The following is a 23816-nucleotide window of genomic DNA, read 5'->3' on the forward strand; positions in this document are numbered from 1 at the left end:
TTCTGTACTTTACTTTTCTGTCAATTTTCCCTCTCCCTTTTATTTTCATGCAATTTAGCTTCTGCTATTCAAGTTTCACTCAAATCATCAACTGTTTGCTTAACTAAATTAACCACCTAACTAAAATTGCTCAATCCATCAATCCCTGTGGGATCGACCTCACTCTTGTGAGTAATTACTACTTGATATGACCTGGTACACTTGCCGGTAAGTTTAGGTGTTGGAATTCATTTTCAACCCATCAGACGCTGCCTCCATCCTCTCAGCAGCCCACTATCTCGGCGACGTTGCCTCCGACAACGGACACCACGGCGCTGGAACGCTCTCGCAGAAGCCGGCCAGCTAATGCCATCCACCACCTCCCGTTGAACGGATGAAGATTTGGTCTGATGGCGGAACGACATAGTACTACTTTAAGTCTTTTATATACTGAAAGTATTTGATAACTCGAGATTAGTGATTCTTGATTATTGATTCTAGTTTTTGTGAATTTAGGATTGTAGGTTTGAACTGTGGAAAGTGTTTGATATATCGTGATTAGTGATTCTTGATAGTTGATTGTAGCTTTAGTGGATTTAGGGCTGTAGGTTTGAATTGCTGAAAGTATTTGATATATCACCACAAGAAAAACGTTGAGTAACTTCGGATTTTCTGTCAAAAAATGAACAAAATTTGACGGTAATTGAATTTTCATCAGAAGAAATCAAACGGTATAAATCTCGCTAATAAATGTTTATCATTAGAATTTTTTCTTCCGACGATAATTACTGTCGGATTCTCCGACAGATTACCTGTTTCAAAAACTATTTGATTACTAGCAGATTTTTCTAACGGTAATGTTAGTGCCATAATATGTTGTTTCTCACGCTATTATCGTCAGATTATTCCCTCGGTAAATTCAACGGTAATGCCATTTTTTTTTAATTTTTTTTAAATAAATGGCCAATTTTAGTTTTTTTATCTAAATTTATTATTCACACAATTAATGGTCAATTTATAAATAATAGAAACTTATTATTCAAAATAAATAATAAAAGGGTTAAGTACGATTTTGGTTCCTAAGGTAGGGGTATAAAATTTATTTCATCCCCAGCCTTTTTTTGCTACAAAATGGTCCCAAAGGTTTAATTAAGTTTTAAAATCGTCATTCGGACGAAAATACCCTTCCACCTTCTTCCCCAAAATCAAACGTCAACTAGAAACAGAACAGAAGCCCAAGCTGAAACAGAACCCACCACCACCACCACCATTATCATCATGGTCATCATCATCATCATCAGAACTTCTCCAAAATCAACCAAAATCAACCAGAAGCAGAACAGAAACCCAAGCTGAACCAAAACCCACCACCACCACCACTATTATCATCATGGTCATCATCATCATCATCAGAAGAACAATAATAGAATCATAAGAAGAAATATAAGAAGAAGAACAACAACAACAATGATAATGGAATCATAAGAAGAACAACAAAACTCAAAACCCACCACCACCACCCCCACCCAGAACTCAGAAAATCAGAACTCAGAAAAACAGAACAATCAAAACTCAGAATCATCAACAAAATTCAAAACTAAAATTCTTCCTCTTTCATTAACAAAACTCATGCAATTACAATAATAAAAAATTCCTAAATTAATCTTCAATTACAAAAACCAAAAATCCATAAATATAATTACCAAAACAAACAAGAAAACGATGTGCGACGGCGAAGAAGAGGTGCGGCGAGACGAGGTGCGACGACAAGGAGGAGGTGCAGCGAGACGAGGGAGACGGCGAGGCAACGATGACGGAAAAGGCGAGGCGATGACGTCGGCAAGGGCGAGGATCAGTGACATCCACCCTCACGGTGAGATCCAGCGGCGAGGACTGAACGATGAGGATCAGGAGCGGCGGCAGCGAGGAGCGGTGTAAAATCCAGTTAATTAATGACTAATAAACCCATAAATTAAAATTTACTCTAGAAAATTAGAAATGTGATTTTTAAGGCTTAATATGATAGAGAAAATTAAAACGAGAGTTTTGACACTAATTTTAAAAAAATCGGCCCAAGATTAGGCCGAATGGGCGAAACTGGGCCAATCAGACCTGTATTGGGCCCTTGGCCCAACCCAATATCCAACTAGATGAAGGGCACAGCCCTTCCCTCCACATTCTAAACACACACACGCTGAAACACTTTAGGGGAGAAGGGAAGAACACAATTCCCAAATCATAAGCCTCACTTAATCTTCAAATCCTTATAACTTTCGATCCGGAGCTCCGATCGCCGCACCGTTTGCAGCCATGCGACCGCAGCGTTGAGCTCTACAAAGCCCACAACTTTGTTATTAAGGTAAGCAATGAATTCTTCTCTGAATTTCCAGCCCTTAATTTCAAAAATTTTGGATAAAAAGTATTGAGATTTTGAGTTTTTGATATTATAGGATCCAATTAGCTTGAGAGGAAGGCTTAATCTTGCCTCTTTGATCTTTGGGTAAGGTAAAATTCTCAACCCTAAGCTAAACACTTGGAATTTTGTGATTTAGTGATTGAGTTGTATGTGTGGGTGTATATTATGTGTATTAGGCAATGTATGTGTGTACATTGGAGCTTGATTGATGGTTTTGGAAAGCTTTGGAGTGGAGCAATAAGCTTGAAAATATGTTGGTGAAGTTTTGGGACCTTGAAAGTTGGATTTGGAAGTGTTCCAGGTTGAACGGGAATCGGCCAAAGTATGGTTTCGGTTTTCTGTATCTAAAATGTAATGTAATGTGAAAACTTAGGCTAGAGACCCTAGGATAGGCATTGAATTGGAGATATTGTTGATTGGTTATAACGGATTATGTGGATTATGTGATTATTGATCTTGAAGGTGGATTTGATGTTTTGTTGATGATATATATGATTTGCGTATGATGATACTTGGAACGTATAAAGGTTGAATTGAAGTTGAAAATTATGCTTGATATGGTTAGTTGGTATTTGATGATGTATATTGTGAATTGTGAATTTGAATTATTGAGTTAAAGTTGATGAAATAGAAAACTGATGTATTGTGGAATGAATATAGAAGTTGGAAATGTGGTTAAGGTTGAAATAGTAAGGTTTTGGTTGGTTTCAAAAGGGTTTGGAAGTGTATGATTTGAAAATTGGAAATTTGTGGATTTTGTGAAAATAATGGTTTTTGGCCAAACTTTGAAGGAGCATAACTTGGTCTCCAGACCCCCGATTGATGTCAAATTTGTTTAGAAATGAAATTGGGTTCGAGATGTTTATGTCATTCAAAGAATGGAGGAAAAATATTTTAAAATGAGAAAGTTATGCTCAATTAAAGTTTGGTACATAAATTGGACAAAATGGGACTTAGCAGCTTTTTTGTATTTCTGCATAACATGCGTACGCATGCAGCTGATACGTGGGCAAAATCGCATGCCCACGCGTACGTGTGACATGGGGATTACGCAAAATTCTCATGCACGACCAGTCGATTCTGCCTGGTCCGTATGCGTGCGCGAGAAAGAGCAATGCATACATGTAATGGGCTAAAATGCATGCTCACGCGTGTGCGTCGCCCACACGTATGCGTGACCCTATTTCTAGCAAATATGATTTTTGTGGTTTTAAAACTAAATTTCAAGTTTCTAAGCCCCCATTTTCATCTTTTAAGTCCTAAATCAATATAGAATGCCTAGTAATTAATAAGAAGCTAGGGAAGGGAGTAATTTGTGGATGAAGAAAAGGGAAATATTGAGGTATTATGACTAGTGATGATTATATGAGTTGTTGAAGATGATGGTGGAAGTGTTGTGAATGATATGAGCCGAATGGCCGTATGTGATAATGAGTTGTAGCTGGTTATGAATTATGATTATATGCCGGATGCTTGAGATAAATAATGGTTTATGGCTGAGTATGAATGCTTATATACTAGTTGATTGAAATTGTGATTGTTGCACTTCCACCTATCTGAGATACAAGTTTTTCTGGGTGAAAGCAGTGGCTAGCCACCACGTGCTCTAGCTTGAGACTCGATACTCTGCTGACCCTATGTCGTAAGTGTGGCTGAACACTGTGAAAGTTCCGGATGAGCTCGCCCCCGTGGATAAACACCAGTTAGGGTGTTGTATGTGATTATGATTATGTTTGTGAATAACTCAAGTTGGGGATGAGCGACAGAGGGACAGTCCAATGGTTAGCTACCAGGACTTGTCGGGTTGGCTTTATAACTAACAGATGAGACTCATCAGCCACTAGGACAGGCATACATCATATGCATTATATGTGAATTGTTTGCAATGCCTAATTGACTGCATAATTACTTGCTAATTTGCTTAAATGGTGTATCTGCTTCCTATTTGTGAAATTTTTTGTTTCATATAATTGTTTTTACGATATCAAATTATTGGTGGCGGTTGGGAGGTTCGAAGGATTTGGAAAGGGAAATTTTAGTTAGACCGAAGATCCTTAGTTAGTTGCCTATTTTTGTTTTTCTTGGCTTAGTTATGTTTATACGCTTTAATTATGAATTGGGAATTCTAGGATTGCTTTCGGCTTTCCCAGGACATTATATGTTAGATATTTGTACACTGTTACTGTAAGAACTGCGAATTAATTAACTGATTAATTAATTTTAAATGATAATAATTTAATTATCCGAAATAGCTTCAAAATTTTAGAATATTAATTAGAAAATTTAAATATGATATTTGGACTCAGTAGATTTTTCTGAGTTGGAAAATGTAATTTTCTTCGGAAAATTGCGTAAAAATACATAACGGTAAATTAACCGGCAGTACCGGCTTAAGTCTGTCCGGTACTGTGCGAGAATAATAAAAACAGTAGAAAACCTTAGAAAAATATTTAGGATTAAAAACCGGACACTAATTTTAAAGGTTTGGCCCAAAGTTGGGACAAACGGGCCAAAAACGTTAACGGATTGACCGGACCTAAAGTGGGCCCAAGCCCAACATATAAAAGGTCACTTAAGTGACCAATTCACTCATTTTCAGCACAAGGAGGCTAAAGCAGCGTGAATGAGAGGAAGAGAGGAGAGGGTTTCACAAACACTATTCACCTCATCATTCATTTGATCATAACTCGAGCTACAGTGCTCCGATTCGGCTACCGTCAGCGACTACGCGAAGCTCTTGACGAGTCCGTCAGTTCTATCTAATATTTGTTGGTAAAAATTCGAATTTTCATCTCCTTTCCTCTGTCCTAAATATCCAAAAATATGGGTAATGATTTTGAAGGAATTTTTGTGCCTTGATTGTTTAGGTGGTACTTAAGATTGGGTTATTGCTGGGTTGTGCCCCAAACACCATCGGAAAAGGTAAGAAAACTCTTTACCTTGTGAAATTATGATTTTGATGAACCCTAGGTATTGATTTGTGGTAATTAATGTGTATAGCTTGGGAAAAATTGGTTGTTGATGCTTGTTGAAGCTTGTTAGTGATTTTGGAAGCTTGGGAGTGGAGTTGCAAGCTAGAAATTTGACCTTGGAGGTATTGGAGCCTTGAAAATTGAGGAAAAAGGTGAAATTGGAAGTGTTTCGGGTTGAGCGGGGAATCGGCCAAGATATGGTTTCGATTTTCTGTATCTAAAATGTAATGTGGTTGTGAAAACTTAGGCTAGTGACCCATAGGATAGGAACTGAATTTGTGATGATGGTTGACTTGTTGTTGGAATTGTTGTATGATTATGTGATTATTGGTTTTGCAGGGTGTAAATGATGTTTTGTTGTTGGTGCTTGTGAATTATATATGATGATGATGATTGGTATGTTGATTTGAAGTTAAGATTGGACTTGATATGGATATTTGATATTGTATATTGTATATTGTGGAATTGGAAGTATTGGGTTGGAAATTGATGAAAATGGGGAATTGGTAAGGTGATGAATGTGTATTGTATATTGTTGTACTTGAAATATTGAGTTTGAGATTGATTAAACTGAAGAAATTTAGTAGGTTGTGGATTGTATGAGAAAGTTGGAATGTGGTTGAAGTTGAATTGATAAAGTGTTGGTTGAATTAAAAGAGGTTTGAGAAGAATTTGTTTTGAAAGTTGAGGCTTATTGGTTTTGGTTGAAAATTATGGTAAGTTGATGATTTAGTGAACTTTTGTGAAAATGAATTTTTCATGAACTTCAACGGATCATATCTTGAGCTACCATTTTCGAAATTTAAGGCATTTTATATCAAATTGAAGATAATTTAAAGAGCTTTAAATCGGTATAAAATTTGTAAAAATCTGAACTTTGTAGAGAGATATATGATCGTTGGAAGTTTGGATCAGAAATCTGAATTTTGTGAAGTTGCAGAATTTGTGATTTCTGGTTTGTGTGCGCACGCACACCCTGTGGATTTTTGAAACTGTGTGCACGCACAGCCTTGTGCGTACGCATACACAGAGATATAGCTGCTGCTGGGAGCGTTAGCACGCTTTGTGCGCGCACAAAACCATCGAAGTTTTGCAAGCTGTCCGCGCGCACAGCCTTGTGCGCACGCACACGTTGGGAAGCATGTTCTGTTGAGGGCGTTCGCACGCCTTGTGCGAGCGAACAGAATTGGAAAATTTTACTCATGTGCGTACACACACTTCTATGCGTACGCACACATCTTGAAATTCTTCTGGGCGTCCGCACGGACACCTCTGTGCGTACGCACACTGCCATGTTTTCTTATGAAAACCTTGTTTTAAATGTTTCACCTTCCCAGCAAGCTTGTAAACTTCCGTGACCCTGTTTTCAGCAATTATGACTCTTGTATTTTTTTAAAACTGGATTTTAAACTACTAGGCCTCCATTTTTATCCTTTTAGTCCAAAATCCTTATAGTATGCCTAGGAATGAGAAGGGGCTAGGAAGGGTGGTAGCTTGAGGGTGAAGTAAGGGGAGAGTTAATGATGATTGTATGAGTTGCTGATGGTGATGATGAAAGTGCGTTATATGCCGTGAGCTGAAGGGCTGTATTTGGTAATGATTTATGGATGGTTATTGATTATGTTATGAGCCAGATGGCTATGATAAATTGTGATATATGGCTGGAAATGAAAATGTGAATGTGAATGATTGTTTTAGTTTGAGCTCTCTTTCTCGAAAGTGCAACCCTAGAGAGATGGTGGAAGGTGAGGATCCCCTTCCTTGTTCCTCCTGGTATTGTAAAATCGCCCCCAGCGAGATGGTGGGAGGTTAGGATCCCCTCCTTGGTTCTTCCTGGACATATGAAAATGTACCTCCTGGGTAGATGCAAGGATTGTGGTCTCGCCCTACTTGCTCCAGATTGGTTAGTATAGAGGCTTGATAGAGAAGATTATTGTTGGTAAAGAATTTCACACAAAAATAGTCACGTTGTAAGGATGGTTCTAAACCAACGTGTAATCCTACCAATCAAATTTTGAATTGGTTGTCACAAAGTTCAACCCCTAATAAAAGTAAACCGGAGTATTCAAACCTCGGGTCATCTCACAAGGAATAGGCAAACATGTGCATCAATATTAGTTAGAATTCCGAGGTTGGAAATCATAAGCAAGAATTTAAACTACTAAACTTAACAATGCAAGGAATCTTAAAATGCGAGAAACTAGATCAAGCAATTAAAGCAAAGTATGAGCAATTTCAATCTAACAAGGGAACATATAAATCTATTTCTACTCTAGAACTAAGTAAACAACTAGACTAACTACAACAAGAATCAAGCAATTGGTGTTTTTGGGTTTTAAGTATGAATAATAAAAGGAACTCTTGGCTAGGCATGGGAATTGGGGTCACTATCCTTGTCTAATAACCATATCCTAACAATTATGAGGAACCAAGCTCATTAAGTCTATTTCTATGCTTGAAGTATATCAAATGGCTTGATCAACGTCAATCCATAAGTCCTAACCTAGCTACTAATTGACTTACTATTAGGCTAGTGTCAATGGTTATCAAATTGACCACTCAGGGTTCTCAAATCACCAATTCAATTAGACCCAATGACTCAAGGTCACCTAATTCCCTTAGCCTAGGCCAAAAGTATAGAAAACTACTCCATAATCAAAGAAAATATTTCATAAAACACATGATATGCATTAATACAAGACATATTCAAATTGAAAATTAATTGGAAACTACAAGTACCCACTAACAATTATCAATGGAAAACAACTCAATTAACACTATCAATCATAGAAAACATCAATGCACTAATAGAAATTCAAGATCCATAAAGTTCATAATATGAGAAGAAAAATGGGAAATAACAAGAAAATTAAAATTCAAACACAAGATCTAAACAAAATGAAAAGTAGAGAACTCAAATTGAATAATTGAAACTAAGATTAACAAAATCCAATTCAGAAATTCAACAATGGAAGATCAATTCAAACTAGATCTAGAGAGGAGCAAGAGTTTCTCTCTCTAGAACATGAGAACCCAAAACTAGCTCAAATTGTGTGTAAAGTGTAAAAATGATTGATTCTCTCTTCCCCCTAGAGTTCCTGGGTCTTTTCTATGCAGAATCCACTTGAATTTGGGCCTGGAGCTCCTCAGAAATCGCCAACCACGAGCTCATTAATGAGGTCACGTGCCGAGTGTCACGCGTGTGCGTCATCTGAGTTTTGCAATCCACGCATACGCGTCAGGCACGCGTACGCGTACGCGAATGAGTCAACTTGTGTGCGCCAATCCTAGCAACATGCTCCCACGTGTGCGCATCGCAGCCAGTTTCCCAAAGCTCCATTCTTCATGTTCCTTCCACTTGTGCATGATTCCTTTCTCTCTTCTAAGCCATTCTTGTCCTATAAACTCTAAAATCACTTAACAAACACATCACGGCATCGAATGGTAATAGAAGAGGATTAAAATATAGCATTTTTAAGGTAAAAGAAGCATGTTTTCAACCATGAAGTGAAATTAGGACGGAAACATAAAACCATGCAATTTATATGAATAAGTGCAGAAAATATTGAGAAAACCCCCCAAATTCTACATAATATAAACCACAAAATTAGGATTTATCAAGACTCCCCGAGTGGATGCAAGGGTTGTGGTTTCGTCCAACTTGCCCTGGGTTATGATGAGTGATGATATGGTTATAAGGAATGATTATGGAATGTGTATGGATGGATATAAAATGATTATCTGAGACACGAGTTTCCCTGGATGAAAGCAGTGACTAGCCACCACGTGCTCCAGGTCGAGACTCGATACTCTGCTGACCCTATGTCGTAAGTGTGGCCAGACACTGTGAAAGGTCCGGATGAGCTTGCCCCCGTGATAAACACCAGTGTAGGTGTTGTACAAATATGATTATGATTATGATTATGTTTATGATTGAGAATTTCTCGAGTTGGGGATGCACGACAGAGGACGGTCCAATGGTTAGTTACCAGGACTTGTCGGGTTGGCTTTATAACCGACAGATGAGACTCATCAGCCACTAGGACAGGCATGCATCATATGCATCTATATGTCTTGTATGGATTACCTAAGTGATTGCATAACTAAATGCTACTTGATTATCTGCTATAATTGAATCCTATTTGTGAATTCTCTGTTTGTAATAATTGTGTTTGTTGCTTTTGGTTCCGCTGGTGGTTGTGAGGTTCGGAGGAGTTGGAAAGGGGAGTTTTAGATAGCTCTGAAGACCCTTAGCTAGTTGCCTATTTTGATTTCATGGTTTAGTTATGTTTTAAGCTTTAATTATCTGTTGGAAGTTCTAGGATCACCTTCGGCTTTTCCAGGACATTATATGTTAGATATGTGGGCATTGTTATCATGCTGAGAACCTCCGGTTCTCACCCATGTGGATTTTGTGGTTTTCAGATGCAGGACGTGAAGCACCTCGCTGAAGCATGCTGGAAGCTTCTGATTTAGCGAAGATTCTTATCTCTCGGAGCTATATTTTTGTTATTTGTACCTATTTAGATACTTATTATCTCCACTTATTATATATATGCTGTATTAATTCCTCTTAGAGGCGATTTTGGAGACTCAGGTTTCTGTAACCTTGTATTTTGGGTTTTCTTTTGGGTTTGTCCTATATATATATCTATATATGTATAACTATGTTCTCGGACCGATTTATCTTCGTGAGCCCTTGGGTTTTGCTACATGTGTTTTGGAACTCTTAGTAGATAGATTCGTTAGTTTGCTCTATCCTGCTTACGTTACCGTACACAGAGTGTTGCGCTTTCATTTTAATGATTTTTGCTTTATCCTTTTCTTCAAAGGCTCCTAGTTATAACCTTTTTTCACTATACTATATGTTAAATTTTTATTTTTAGAGGTCGTAGCGCCTCGCTACCTCTGCTTTACATCCTAGGTGTAAAGCTCTGTGTGGTAGAGTGTTACATTATGGTATCAGAGCAGTTCATTCCTGTAGAGCCTGAGGGACGGATTGACTATGCTTCTTAGCATACTCTGAGTCGTGTTTATGTGCTATTTAGGATATCTGTCTGAGATACATAGCATAAAGTTCATGAGCATGCATTTAGAACTTTGAAGCACTAGACTTGCGATATTGAGACTGATCACCTTGATATAGCTTGTTTGGTGTGAACAGGAACCAAATGGCGCCTCGTGGACGCGGTCGGGGGGTGTAATCGGGGTCAAGGATGGAGAGGTAGTGATGTAACCATACAGGTAGGTGCACTGACTGATTTCATGACCGCAATGGCGAGTACTGTTGCTGCCATTGGCGCTGTGGCTGCTGCGACTAGCCGAGCAAAAGGTAGGATGAAGCAACAAGCTAGAGTTAGCAATGACAGTGGTGATGGAAATCAAGGTGGAAGTGATGTCCCGAGTACAGTGGCACCAGTGGAAATAGTGAGTTATCTGGAGTTAACTAACACGGGTCAAATAGCGGGCGAAAGCTCAAGAAGGACTGAGGTGGCTAGGAGTGACCGCCGGAAATCTTTCACCAAGAAAGAGAGAAAGAAGACAAAGATTACACCAAGGGGCCAAAGTTTCAAGAGGGGCCGTTATGCCACTTCATGTTCTCAACGCCGGATTAATGACCGAAGGAACGACAACCGTCTGGGTCTGAATTCAGAAGGGCAGATTAGTACTCAACCGGAAGACTTAAAGTGTCAGAAATGCAAAATGTATCATCTAAATAGACCATGCAGGGCCGGACTAGGTGTATCTTACGAATGCGGGAAGCCGGGGCATATAAATCAAGATTGTCCATACAGGAAACGCCGAGAGGCAGCCGAATCTAATTCTCAGACCTGAGGTAATCACAAACTAGCAGTTGGATTTCTAACTTCTTTGCATATCATTAATATGTGATATTCATTGTTAATGCATGACAAGCGTCGATAATCGTAAAGTCCAAGTCGACGATTAGTCGAAGGCCATTGGTTGTTGAGACGGAGCGATATTTAGTTAACTTAAAGGAGTGGCCATGATCTTGAAGGTTAAGAATCAGAGTGACGCAGTAGAAGTGGGTTGGATTACATCTAAGGGATCGGAAGTGTTGAGAACTGTGCAGAGTTATTGCTCGGAACCCAGTGATAGTGAACTGCGAGAAAGAGGAATGGAACGGATTTAACCTTTAGTTGCTAATTGTTTGAGAGGAGAGTAAAGATGAGACCAAATCGCTATTGCGAGAGAGTTTTTAGGACAATCCTGAAGGTATACCAGAACCCCCATCTCAGAGAGAAAGCGGATTTGCCATAGACTTAGTGCCGGAAGCCAGATCAGTTTTGATTATACCGCAACCGAAGACACCATTATAATCGGTTGAACCTAGGATCGAGTTGAAGGGAGTATTAGAATAGCAAACTGTCCGACTAAGTGTTTTTCTGTGAGGAGTATCGGTTATGCCAGTGAAGAAGGAAGAGAACAGCAGAAGGCTTTATGCAAGGGCGAGTGTGCCAACGGAATCTGCGCGACCCAACTTAGCTTTTCTTTTCTAACTTACATTGAAAATTCTACTTCGAATTTCTTCTTGAATCTTCAACGAATTATCAAGCGGAAGACTTTCGATAATCAATCTTATCATAATCAAACATACTCGCTATCGCCCATAATTTCCAACTTCATCAATTCTTATCATTTGATCATACAAAACATCTATGGATTATTGCAAATAGTTCACAAGCTTCTTGGCATTCTTAATGAATTGATCCTTCTTCCAATGCTACCTTTTACTTGTATGAGTCTCATTTTCCCATAATGAGCCTAAACTTATCTTGGTATAATCATCTAAATCCTTGAATCTTAGGGGCGTGCTATGAGTGGAGTTGCTCCCTTTTTGCAAACTTACGTTCTCTTTGACATTAGCTGATACTTGCTTAATTTGATATGCCTTGTTCTCCCTATCACGGTTTTAATTTGAACCCTTTTCTTGAGATACACCTTGAATTCTTCTCCTTGTGCATTTCGTTATTCACCTACCACTTTTGTTTAATTACTATACGAGATATCTTTCAGACCTCTTGCAAACACCATTCTTATTGATCGTTCATCTTTCGAGCTTAATATCTGTTTGAGAATCAATTCGAGTCTAAACTAGTATCACGTATCACTCCTAGTTGTAACCGTCGAGATATTGGTCCCTTAGAGCAAGATTCCTAAACGTGGGAGATGAAGCATGTATGTGTGCGATATCAAGAGGAGTTTTGGAGCCTTAATTCCTGCCGACCATATTGCCGGGAGTTACATTGACACGTTAGGGTGCACCGTGTGTGTGGATGCCTAAAGGCAAAGAAAACTTTTGAATCTTGAGAGAAAAATTAATCTTGGTACTAGTACTCACGACACTTGAACCTCATAAACCATTTGGAACTACTGCAGTGCAACATCGAAGGGGTTTCGGATGCACGTGGAGGTGACATCGTAAAGTGGTAACAAGCGTCCTCAGTAAGAAGACCCTGAGTGTCGTTGGAGAACGAGTAAAGAAAAGGAACCGTTAAGTAAGGTAGTAGTCTAAAGCTGGATGTCGAGGCAACAGCTAGAGGTATCAAACTGGATCGGTGGCGAATTTTAAGGAGCTGTGAGGCCAAGAGTTCGAGAAGTGCAGTAAGAGGATAAAGAGCAATTAAAAATGTTGAAGCATGTTGAACAAGGGAATCAAGCGTCTTTGGTCCTGAACTGATAGCCGAAAACGATGAGGATAGATTAAGCGAAAATTGAGTTAAGGTTCTAACTGCGCAAGCCGACCTAAAAGTTATGCAGACTGACAGAGTGAGCCTAAAGAGTTTAAAAGAGAAAGCTGTGTATTATTAGAGACTACTTCGGTGACCAGTAAGAGAAGAGCGATCAATCTAAAGGAGTTTATTTCGAGGATGATGGGCCGTCTGAGGTGCTAGAACAATTTGAACCAATTCAATTAAAAAAGGATACGAAGTTTCAAGTGACCCCAATTTGAATTGATAATGTAAACATTAAGGAACTCTGAGAAAAAGAAGTCTTACTAGAGAGGTGACTTGGAAATCAAGTCAAAATAGGGACAAACTACCTGCACCTCTTTTCAGGTAACTGAATTTGAATTTTGTGGGCAAAATTCCTATTGAGGTGGGGAGAATGTAAGAACTGCGAATTAATTAACCGATTAATTAACTTTAAATGATAATAATTTAATTGTCCGAAATAGGTTCAAAATTTTAGAATATTAATTAGAAAATTTAAATATGATATTTGGACTCAGTAGATTTTTCGGAGTTGGAAAATGTAATTTTCTTTGAAAAATTGCGTAAAAATGCATAACGGTAAATTAACCGGTAGTACCGGCTTAAGTCTGTCCAGTACTGTGTGAGAATAATAAAAACAGTAAAAAACCTTAACAAATATTTAGGATTGAAAAGCGGATAGTAATTTTAAAAGTTTGGCCCAAAGTTGGGCCAAACGGGCCAAAACGCTAACGGGTTGGACGGGCCCAAATTGGGCCCAAGCCTAACATATAAAAGGTCACTTAAGTGACCAATTCACTCACTTTTAGCATAAGGAGGCTGAAGCAGCGCGAATGAGAGGAAGAGAGGAGAGGGTCTCACAAACACTATTCACCTCATCATTCATTTGATCATAACTCGAGTTACGGTGCTTCGATTTATGTGCCGTCAGCGACTACGCGAAGCTCTCGCTGATCCCGTCAGTTCTATTTAATCTTTGTTGGTAAGAATTCAAATTTTCATCTCCTTTCCTCTGCCCTAAAAATCCGAAAATATGGGTGATCATTTTGAAGGAATTTTTGTGACTTGATTGTTTAGGTGGTACTTAAGGTTGGACTATTGGTGGTTTGTGCCCCGAACACCATCGAGAAAGGTACAGGAACTCTTTACCTTGTGAAATTATGATTTTGATGAACCCTAGGTATTGATTTGTGGTAATTAATGTGTATAGCTTGAGAAAAATTGGTTGTTGATGCTTGTTGAAGCTTGTTGGTAATTTTGGAAGCTTGGGAGTGGAGTTGCAAGCTGGAAATTTGACATTGGAGGTGTTGGAGCCTTGAAAATTGAGGAAAAAAGTGAAATTGGAAGTGTTACGGGTTGAGCGGAGAATCGGCCAAGGTACAGTTTTGATTTTCTGTATCTAAAATGTAATGTGGTTGTGAAAACTTAGGCTAGTGACCCATAGGATAGGAATTGAATTTGTGATGATGGTTGATTGGTTGTTGGAATTGTTGTATGATTATGTGATTATTGGTTTTGCAGGCTGTAAATGATGTTTTATTGTTGGTGCTTGTGAATTGTATATGATGATGATGATTGGTATGTTGATTTGAAGTTAAGATTGGGCTTGATATGGATATTTGATATTGTATATTGCATATTATGGAATTGGAAGTATTGGGTTGGAATTTGATGAAAATGGGGAATTGGTAAGGTGATGAATGTGTATTGTATATTGTTGTACTTGAATATTGAGTTTGAGATTAATTGAAGTGAATAAATTTAGTAGGTTGTGGATTGTATGAGAAAGTTCGAATGTGGTTGAGGTTGAATTGATAAAGTGTTGGTTGAATTAAAAGAGGTTTGAGAAGAATTGGTTTTGAAAGTGGAGGATTATTGGTTTTGGTTGAAAATTGTGGTAAGTTGAGGATTTAGTGAACTTTTGTGAAAATGAATTTTTGATAAACTTCAACGGATTATATCTTGAGCTACCGTTTTTGAAATTTAAAGAATTTTATATCAAATCGAAGATAATTTAAAGAGCTTTAAATCAGTATAAATTTTGTAAAAAACTGAACTTTGTAGAGAGAGATATGATCATTAGAAGTTTGGGTCAGAAATCTGAATTTTGTGAAGTTGCAGAATTTGTGATTTTTGGTTTGTGTGCGCACGCACAACACTGTGCGCACGCACACCCTGTGAATTTTTGGAACTGTGCGTATGCACAGCCTTGTGCGTACGCACACACAGGGATATGGCTGCTGCTGGGAGTGTTAGCACGCTTTGTGCGCGCACACAACCAACGAAGTTTTGCAAGCTGTGCACACGCACACGTTGGGAAGCATGTTCTGTTGAGGGCATTTGTACGCCTTGTACGAGCGAACAGAATTGGAAAATTTTACTCCTGTGCATACGCACACCTCTATGCGTATGCACACATCTTAAAATTCTTCTAGACGTCCACACGCACACCTCTGTGCGTACGCACACTGCCCTGTTTTCTTATAAAAACCTTGTTTTAAATGTTTCACCTTCCCAGCAAGCTTGTAACCTTCCGTGACCCTGTTTTCAGCAATTATGACTCTTGTGTTTTTTTAAAAATGGATTTTAAACTACTAGTATGCCTAGGAATGAGAAGGGGCTAGGAAGGGTGGTAACTTGAGGGTGAAGTAAGGGGAAAGTTAATGATGAATTGTGATTAATGATGATTGTATGAGTTACTGAGGGTGATGATGGAAGTGCGGTATATGCCATGAGCCGAAGGGCTGTATTTGGTAATGATTTATGGCTGGTTATTGATTATGTTATGAGCCGGATGGCTTTGATAAATTGTGATTTAAGGCTGGAAATAAAAATGTGAATGTGAATGATTGTTTTAGCTTGAGCTCGCTTTCTCAAAAGTGTGATCCCAGAGAGAGGGTGGATGGTGAGGATCCCCTTCCTTGTTCCTCCTGGTATTCTAAAATCGACTCCATCGAGATGGTGGGAGGTTAGGATCCCCTCTTTGGTTCTTCCTGGGCATATGAGAATGTACCTCCTGGGTAAATGCAAGGGTTGTGGTCTCACCCCACTTGCTCCAGGTTGGTTAGTATAGAGGCTTCCCGGGTAGACTCAAGGGTTGTGGTTTCGTCCCACTTGCCCCAGGTTATGATGAGTGATGATATGGTTATAAGGAATGATTATGGAATGTGTATGGATGGATGTGAAATGATTATCTGAGACACGAGTTTCCCTGGATGAAACCAGTGACTAGCCACCACGTGCCCAAGGTTGAGACTCGATACTCTGCTGACCCTATGTTGTAAGTGTGGCCAGACACTGTGAAAAGTCCGGATGAGCTCGCCCCCGTGATAAATACCAGGGTGGGTGTTGTATGATTATGATTATGTTTATGATTGAGAATTTCTCAAGTTGGGGATGCACGATAGAGGGACGGTCCAATGGTTAGCTACTAGGACTTATCGGGTTGGCTTTATAACCGACAGATGAGACTTATCAACCACTAGGACAGGCATGCATCATATGCATCTATATGTCTTGTTTGGATTGCCTAAGTGATTGAATAACTAAATGCTACTTGATTATCTGCTATAATTGAATCCTATTTGTGAATTCTCTGTTTGTAATAATTGTGTTTATTGCATTTGGTTCCGCTGGTAGTTGGGAGGTTCGAAGGAGTTGGAAAGGGGAGTTTTAGATAGCTCTGAAGACCTTTAGCTAGTTGCCTATTTTGATTTCATGGTTTAGTTATGTTTTAAGCTTTAATTATCTGTTGGAAGTTCTAGGATCACCTTTGGCTTTCCTAGGACATTATATGTTAGATATGTGGGCACTGTTACCATGCTGAGAACCTCTGGTTCTCACCCATGTGGATTTTGTGATTTTCAGATGCAGGACGTGAGGCACCTCGCTGAAGCATGCTAGAAGCTTCTGATTTAGCGAAGATTCTTATCTCTTGGGGCTATATTTTGGTTATTTGTACCTATTTAGATACTTATTATCTCCACTTATTATATATATGTTGTATTAATTCCTCTTAGAGGTGATTTTGGAGACTCAGGTTTCTGTAACCTTGTATTTTGGGTTTTCGTTTGGGTTTGTCCTATATATATATCTATATATGTATAACTATGTTCTCGGACCGATTTATCTTCGTGAGCCCTTGGGTTTTGCTACATGTGTTTTGGAACTCTTAGTAGATAGATTCGTTAGTTTGTTCTATCCTGCTTACGTTACCGTACACGGAGTGTTGCGCTTTCATTTTAACGATTTTTTCTATATCCTTTTCTTCAAAGGCTCCTAGTTATAAACCTTTTTCACTATACTATATGTTAAATTTTTATTTTTAGAGGTCGTAGCGCCTCGCCACCTCTGCTTTACATCCTAGGTGTAAAGCTCTGTGTGGTAGGGTGTTACAGTTACCATGATGAGAACCTCCGGTTCTCACCCATGCGGATTTTGTAGTTTTCAGATACAGGACGTGAGGCTCCTCACTAAGGCATGCTGGAGACTTCTGTTTTAGCAAAGATCCTTAGCTCTCGGGACTTTATTTTGGTTATCTGTACTTTATTAGATACTTATTATCTCCATCTGTATTGACTCCTCTTAGAGGTTATTTTGGAGACTCAAGTTTCGTAACTTTGTATTTGGGTTTTCTTTTGGGTTGTTCCTATATATCTATACATGTATAACTATGTGCTCGGACCAGTTACTTTCACGAACCGAGACCTGGCTTTGCTAGCTGTATCTTGGCACTCTATTGTACATATATCCGTGTCGGCTTACTTAATCTGTTTTGTTTACGTTATTGATCAGAATGTTGCGCTTTTCAATTTAACGATTTTGATTTACCCCTTTTTCTTCAAAGGCTCCTAGTTACAAACATTTTTCGCACTACTATATATACTAAATTTTATTTTTAGAGGTCGTAATACCTCGCCACCTCTATTTTATGACTTAAGCATAAGACTCTGTGTGGTAGGGTGTTACATTATGGTATCAGAGCAGTGTGTTCCTGTAGAGCCTAAGGGACGGACTGACTATGCTTTTGTGCATTCTCTGCATATATATTTATGTGCTATTAGGATATCTAACTGATATAACGAGCATAAGCATTCATGAGCATGCATTTGGGACTTTGAAGCACTAGACTTCTGATATTGAGACTGATCAACTTGATATCGATTGTTTGGTGTGTATAGGAACCAGATGGCACCTCGTGGGCGCGGTCGAGGACGTGGGAGAGGTCATACTAGTACTCAAGGACTGGAAACTAACCCGAATGACCCGGTAAACTTTATGGCGGCGTTGGAAAACATGGCTGCTGCTATGTAGGCCATTGCAGAGGCTCTTGAGCAACAGATAAATAATAATGGCAATGGCAGAAATGGAGCTCAGGGCCCAATGATACCGGCAACCTTCTTAAAGGTTAATTCACCAAAGTTCAAGGGGACCACCAATCCGACTGAAGCCGATACCTGGTTTCAGGCCATAGAGCGTGCACTGCAAGCACAGTTGGTGCCTGAAGAATAGTGTGTTGAGTTTGCTACGTATCAGCTTACTGGAGAAGCATCGCATTGGTAGCAAGGGACCAAATGTCTCCTACAGTAGGGTGATGACCCTATTTCATGGGATGCGTTCCAGGTGGAGTTTTATAAGTATTTTCCAAATTCCGCTCAGACAGCAAAAGAACTTGAATTACTGTAGCTGAAGTATGGTGCTATGTCCGTATCCGAGTATACAGGCAAATTTGAAGAACTATGTCGCTTTTCTCATATCTGTCAGGGAGCTCCTGAAGGCTTTGAGGAGTGGAAGTGCATCAAGTATGAAGGAAGGATCCGAAGCAACATCTTCAGTTCAGTAGGGCCAATGGAGATTAGGACTTTCTTCGAGTTGGTAAATAAGAGCAGAGTGGCTGAAGACTGTGTAAAAAGGGCGGCTGTAGAGAAAGAAAGCCATAGGGGACCATTTTTACATAACCGAGGGAGGAGCTTTGCTCCTAGAGGTCCGCCTTTCAAGTGGGGAGGCTTTGTACCACAGCAGGCTCAGGGTCAGAATAGCTTCAGAAGGCCTAACAACAACAATGTCCTAGGAAGAAGATTTGGGAAGCAGCCTCTGAATGAGCAAGCTTGCGCTACATGTGGGAGTCACCATCCTGGTGTTCCGTGTAAAGCCGGTTGAGGCTTATGCTACTCATGTGGTAAGTCGAGGCATAAAGCCTCAAACTGTCTAGAGAAGCAGAGGCAAGGTACTGGGAGAGCACAGCAGCCTGGTCGGGTGTTCACTACCTCAGCTGTGGGTGCCTTATTGTGTACATTTCATGGTATTTATTTGCTCTATTTGGGTGGATTTCATCAACTTTTCTTGCACTTATCCATTGAAATAGCATAGTTTCATGATTTCTTCCTAAAATATGCTTGAAAGTGAAAACATGCTTTTTAGGCCTTTTAATTCCTAAATTTTATCCACTTTAATTCCATATGATGCCTTGATGTATTTGTTGAGCGATTTCAGGTTTCCAAGGCAAGTATGGGTTGAAGAAGTGAGAAAAAGAGCATGCAAAAGGGAAAAAACCATGAAAAAATGAAGTTTGGAAGATTCAGCGATCCGTGCGTATGCACAAGCGACGTGTGCGCGCGCACAAGCGCGAGCCAGGCGACGCGTACACGTGAAAGTGAATTTTGCTCAATGACGTGTACGCGTGACCCGAGTCATGTGAGCTCATTAATTCAAATCGCTGGGGTGAATTCTGGGCCTCCAAAACCCAATCCAACTCATTTTTTAAGCTATTCAACCCCAATTTAAGTGGAAACAAGGGGGGGGCAATTAGGTTTAGCTTTTCTATGTTTTTCTCTTAGTTTCTAGAGAGAGAAGCTCCCCCCGCTCTCTAGAATTAGGTTAGGTTTAGTTAATTTTCCTTTAATTTTTATTTTTAATTCTTGTTTTAATGTAGTTTCATTTATGTTTTCATGCTTTATTATCTTACTTCTCTTAGTTCTTCTTAATTTCTCTTTTATGTCACTTTTCATTTTATGAGCATTCTTGTAATTCTAAATTTCCATTTAATGCAATTTATGTTTTATGTTCATTTAATGCATGTTTGAGTTATTATTGTCATTTTCTTTCTTTTGGTAGTTAGATTTTATTTTTAATGTATTTTAATATTATTTTATTCTCATGCACACCAAGTGTTTGATAAAATGCTTGGCTTAGTTTTTACATAGTTTTTTCTCACTCTTGGCTTGGAATTGAGGATTTTGGTGACCCTTGAGTCATTGATATCCATTCTTGTTTGATACATTAGAGTAGTTAGTTGATTTGGTTTCCATTGACTCTAAGTCTCCCATTAATAGAGTTGACTAGGACTTATGGATTGAAATCAATTATGCCTATTTGACTTATCCTGGATGTAGGGTTGACTAAGTAGGATTAACTCTTCATAATCATCATGTGTTTGTGGTCAATGGCTAGGATAGGTAATCTTAGCTCTCAATCCTTGCCAAGAGATTTCTCACACTTGAAAATTTTCCTTTCCTTGCATTTAATTGCTTTGACTTTTAATTCCTTGCATGATCATTTAATTGCTTTCATTCAATTTCTTGCATGTTAAGTTACTTCCTTGCTATTTATATTTCTTGCCTCTCTCGTAATTATCCATAGCAAATAACCTTAGCACTTCATTTGTAACTCCTAGGGAAGACGATCTGGAAATTAAAACTCCCGGTTATTGTGTTTTGATTGTGACTATCTTTTGATCTAAATTTGATTATTGGCCAATTGTTGGGTTGGTAACTATACTTGCAACGCGAATTCTATTTTGAGAAAAATCCCTAACCCGCTTTAGGCCATTGTCAGTGCCGAAGGGTCTGATACACTTATCTGAGGTAAATGTGATATGACTGGTCAAACTTTAAATGCTTTATTTGATTCAGAAGCAACACATTCATTCATTGCATTTGAAAATGCTAGTGAGTTAGGATTAAAGATTATGGTTTTGGGCTATGATTTGAAGGTATATAATGCCACTCATGAAGCCATGGTGACTAGGTTAGGATGTCCACAAGTTTCATTTAGGGTCAAGCAGCGTGCTTTTATCCATGATTTAATTTGCTTGCCAATGACCGGTCTTGATCTTATCTTGGGATTGGACTGGTTGTCAAAAAACCATGTTTTACTGAACTGTTTTGAGAAATCATTGCATTTCATTCCAGAAGGATCAGAAGGGCCGGTTATGGTGAATGGCTGTTATTTGAACTACGTGGTAGTAAATTATTCTTGACAGGAGTGTCAGGGCGTTATGTTGTTAGCTGCGAGTGTGTCAAGTGAGGAACAAAGTTTAGAGAAAATTCTAGTTGTTTGCGAATTTCCTGAGGTGTTTCCGGATGACATTGAGGAATTCCCTCCTAGCCGAGAGGTTAAATTTGCAATTGAGTTGGTACCTAGACGGAGCCAATTTCGATTTCCCCTTACAGAATGTCACCTTTGGAAATGGCCGAACTCAAAGCTCAGTTGGAAAACTTAATGAGTAAATGCTTTATCCGCCCTAGTGTTTCTCCGTGGGGAGCACCGGTGTTACTGGTAAAGAAGAAAGATGGGAGTATGCGACTTTATATGGATTACAGGTAACTGAATAAGGTCACAATAAAGAATTAGTACCCGCTGCCGAGGATTGACAATCTCATGGATCAGTTACAAAGAGCCGGGGTTTTCTCTAAGATTGATTTACGATCCGGTTATCACCAAATAAGGGTGAGAGATAAGGACATCCCTAAGACCGCTTTCAAGACTCGTTATGGTCATTACGAGTACCCTGTAATGTCTTTTGGGTTGACGAACGCTCCTGCAGTGTTTATGGATTATATGAATAGAATCTTCCACCCGTTTCTGGATAAGTTCATTGTCGTCTTTATTGATGATATACTAATTTATTCTAAGACTCAGGAAGAGCATGAGGAACACTTAAAAACGGTGTTGCAGATTCTGAAGGAAAGAAAACTCTATGCGAAATTGTCCAAATGTGAATTCTGGAAGGACAAAGTGAAGTTTCTTAGTCATGTAGTGAGTAAACAGGAAATAGTAGTAGATCTTTCTAAGGTGGAAGCGGTGATGGAATGGGGTCAGTAACTAAGATAAGGAGTTTTCTGGGCTTAGCTGGCTACTATCAAAGATTCATCAAAGGCTTCTCGTAAATAGCTTTGCCATTGACAAAGTTAACCCGCAAGGATGCGCCATTTGTTTGGACTTCTGAGTGTGAGGAGAGCTTTTAAGTTTTGAAGCAAATGTTGACCACCGCGCCTGTATTGGTGTTACCTGAGCCGAATGAACCATTTGAGGTATATTGTGATGCCTCACTAAAGGGCCTAGGGTGCGTACTGATGCAGCACCGGAATGTGGTAGTGTACGCCTCACGACAATTGAGACCTCACGAAGTCAATTACTCGACGCACGACCTGGAACCTACTGCGGTTGTGTTTGTCTTGAAGGTGTGGAGACACTACCTCTATGGGGTTAAGTTCTGAGTTTTCTCTGATCACAAGAGCTTGAAATACCTCTTTGATCAGAAAGAGCTTAATATGCGGCAGAGGAGGTGGATGGAATTACTGAAGGACTATGACTTTGAGTTAGTTACCATCCGAGGAAAGCGAATGTTGTGGCGGATGCGCTAAGTCGGAAGTCATTGTATGCTGCTTGGATGATGCTTCGAGAAGAGGAGTTGCTCAAAGCATTTGAGAGCCTGAAAATCGGTGTTCAAGAACTGTCTGGAACTATGTGTTTGAGTCGATTACAAATCTCAAGTGATTTTAAATCCGAACTCTTGAAGGCTCATCAAAACGATGATGTATTGCCGAAGGTGTTGCCAGCTATTGAGCAAGGAAAGCAGTGGAGAGTATCATGGGATAAAGATGGGTTATGGAGGATTAAGGATAAGATCATTGTGCCGAACGTGGGAACCTTACGACAGAACATCTTAAAGGAAGCGCATAAAAGCGAATTTTCCATTCACCCTGGAAGCACTAAGATGTACCATGATTTGAAAGCGGTGTTTTGGTGGCCTGATATGAAAAATGATGTGGCAAAACATGTCTCAAAATGCTTAACCTGTCAAAAAGTGAAGATTAAACACCAGAGACCTTCCTGGACGTTGCAACCCTTGGAGATTTCGCAATGGAAGTGGGAGAGCATTGCGATGGATTTTGTATCGGGATTGCCGAGAACTAGAGCCAGTTTTGATGTTGTCTGGGTAATTGTAGACCGGCTGACGAAGTCGGCTCACTTTCTACCCATTCGGATGAACTACTCTTGAGGAGTTAGCACTCTTGTAAATAAAGGAGATTGTGAGACTTCATGGTGTGCCTACTACTATAATTTCTGACAAAGATCCCCGTTTCACTTCAAGGTTCTGGGGTGAATTTCAGAGTGCTTTTGGGACCCATTTAAGCTTGAGCACAGCTTACCATCCTCAAACAAATGGTCAATCTGAGAGGATGATCCAAACCCTAGAAGATATGTTGAGGGCTTGTGTTCTAGATCAGGCGGGGAGCTGGGATCGGTATATGCCGCTAGTGGAGTTTGCGTACAATAATAGCTACCATGCGAGCATTAGAATGGCTCCGTATGAGGCTCTGTATGGGAGAAAATGCCAATCTCCACTATGCTGGTATGAAGCTGGGGAGAAAAGTTTGTTGGGGCCTGAGATGATAGCTGAAACTACTGAACAAGTTAAGAAAATCAGAG

At 39.4% G+C, this 23816-nt stretch overlaps 1 protein-coding gene across 1 annotated transcript; it reads left to right on the forward strand.

Annotated features, from left to right (window-relative positions):
• On the forward strand, nucleotides 10642-11202 carry LOC107640904. The gene has a single exon (XM_016344407.1). The coding sequence runs from the start codon at nucleotides 10642-10644 to the stop codon at nucleotides 11200-11202; it is 561 nt and encodes a 186-aa protein (XP_016199893.1).

This window comes from Arachis ipaensis, chromosome B05 (genome assembly GCF_000816755.2).
Source record: "Arachis ipaensis cultivar K30076 chromosome B05, Araip1.1, whole genome shotgun sequence".
Classification (NCBI taxonomy): Eukaryota; Viridiplantae; Streptophyta; class Magnoliopsida; order Fabales; family Fabaceae; genus Arachis; species Arachis ipaensis.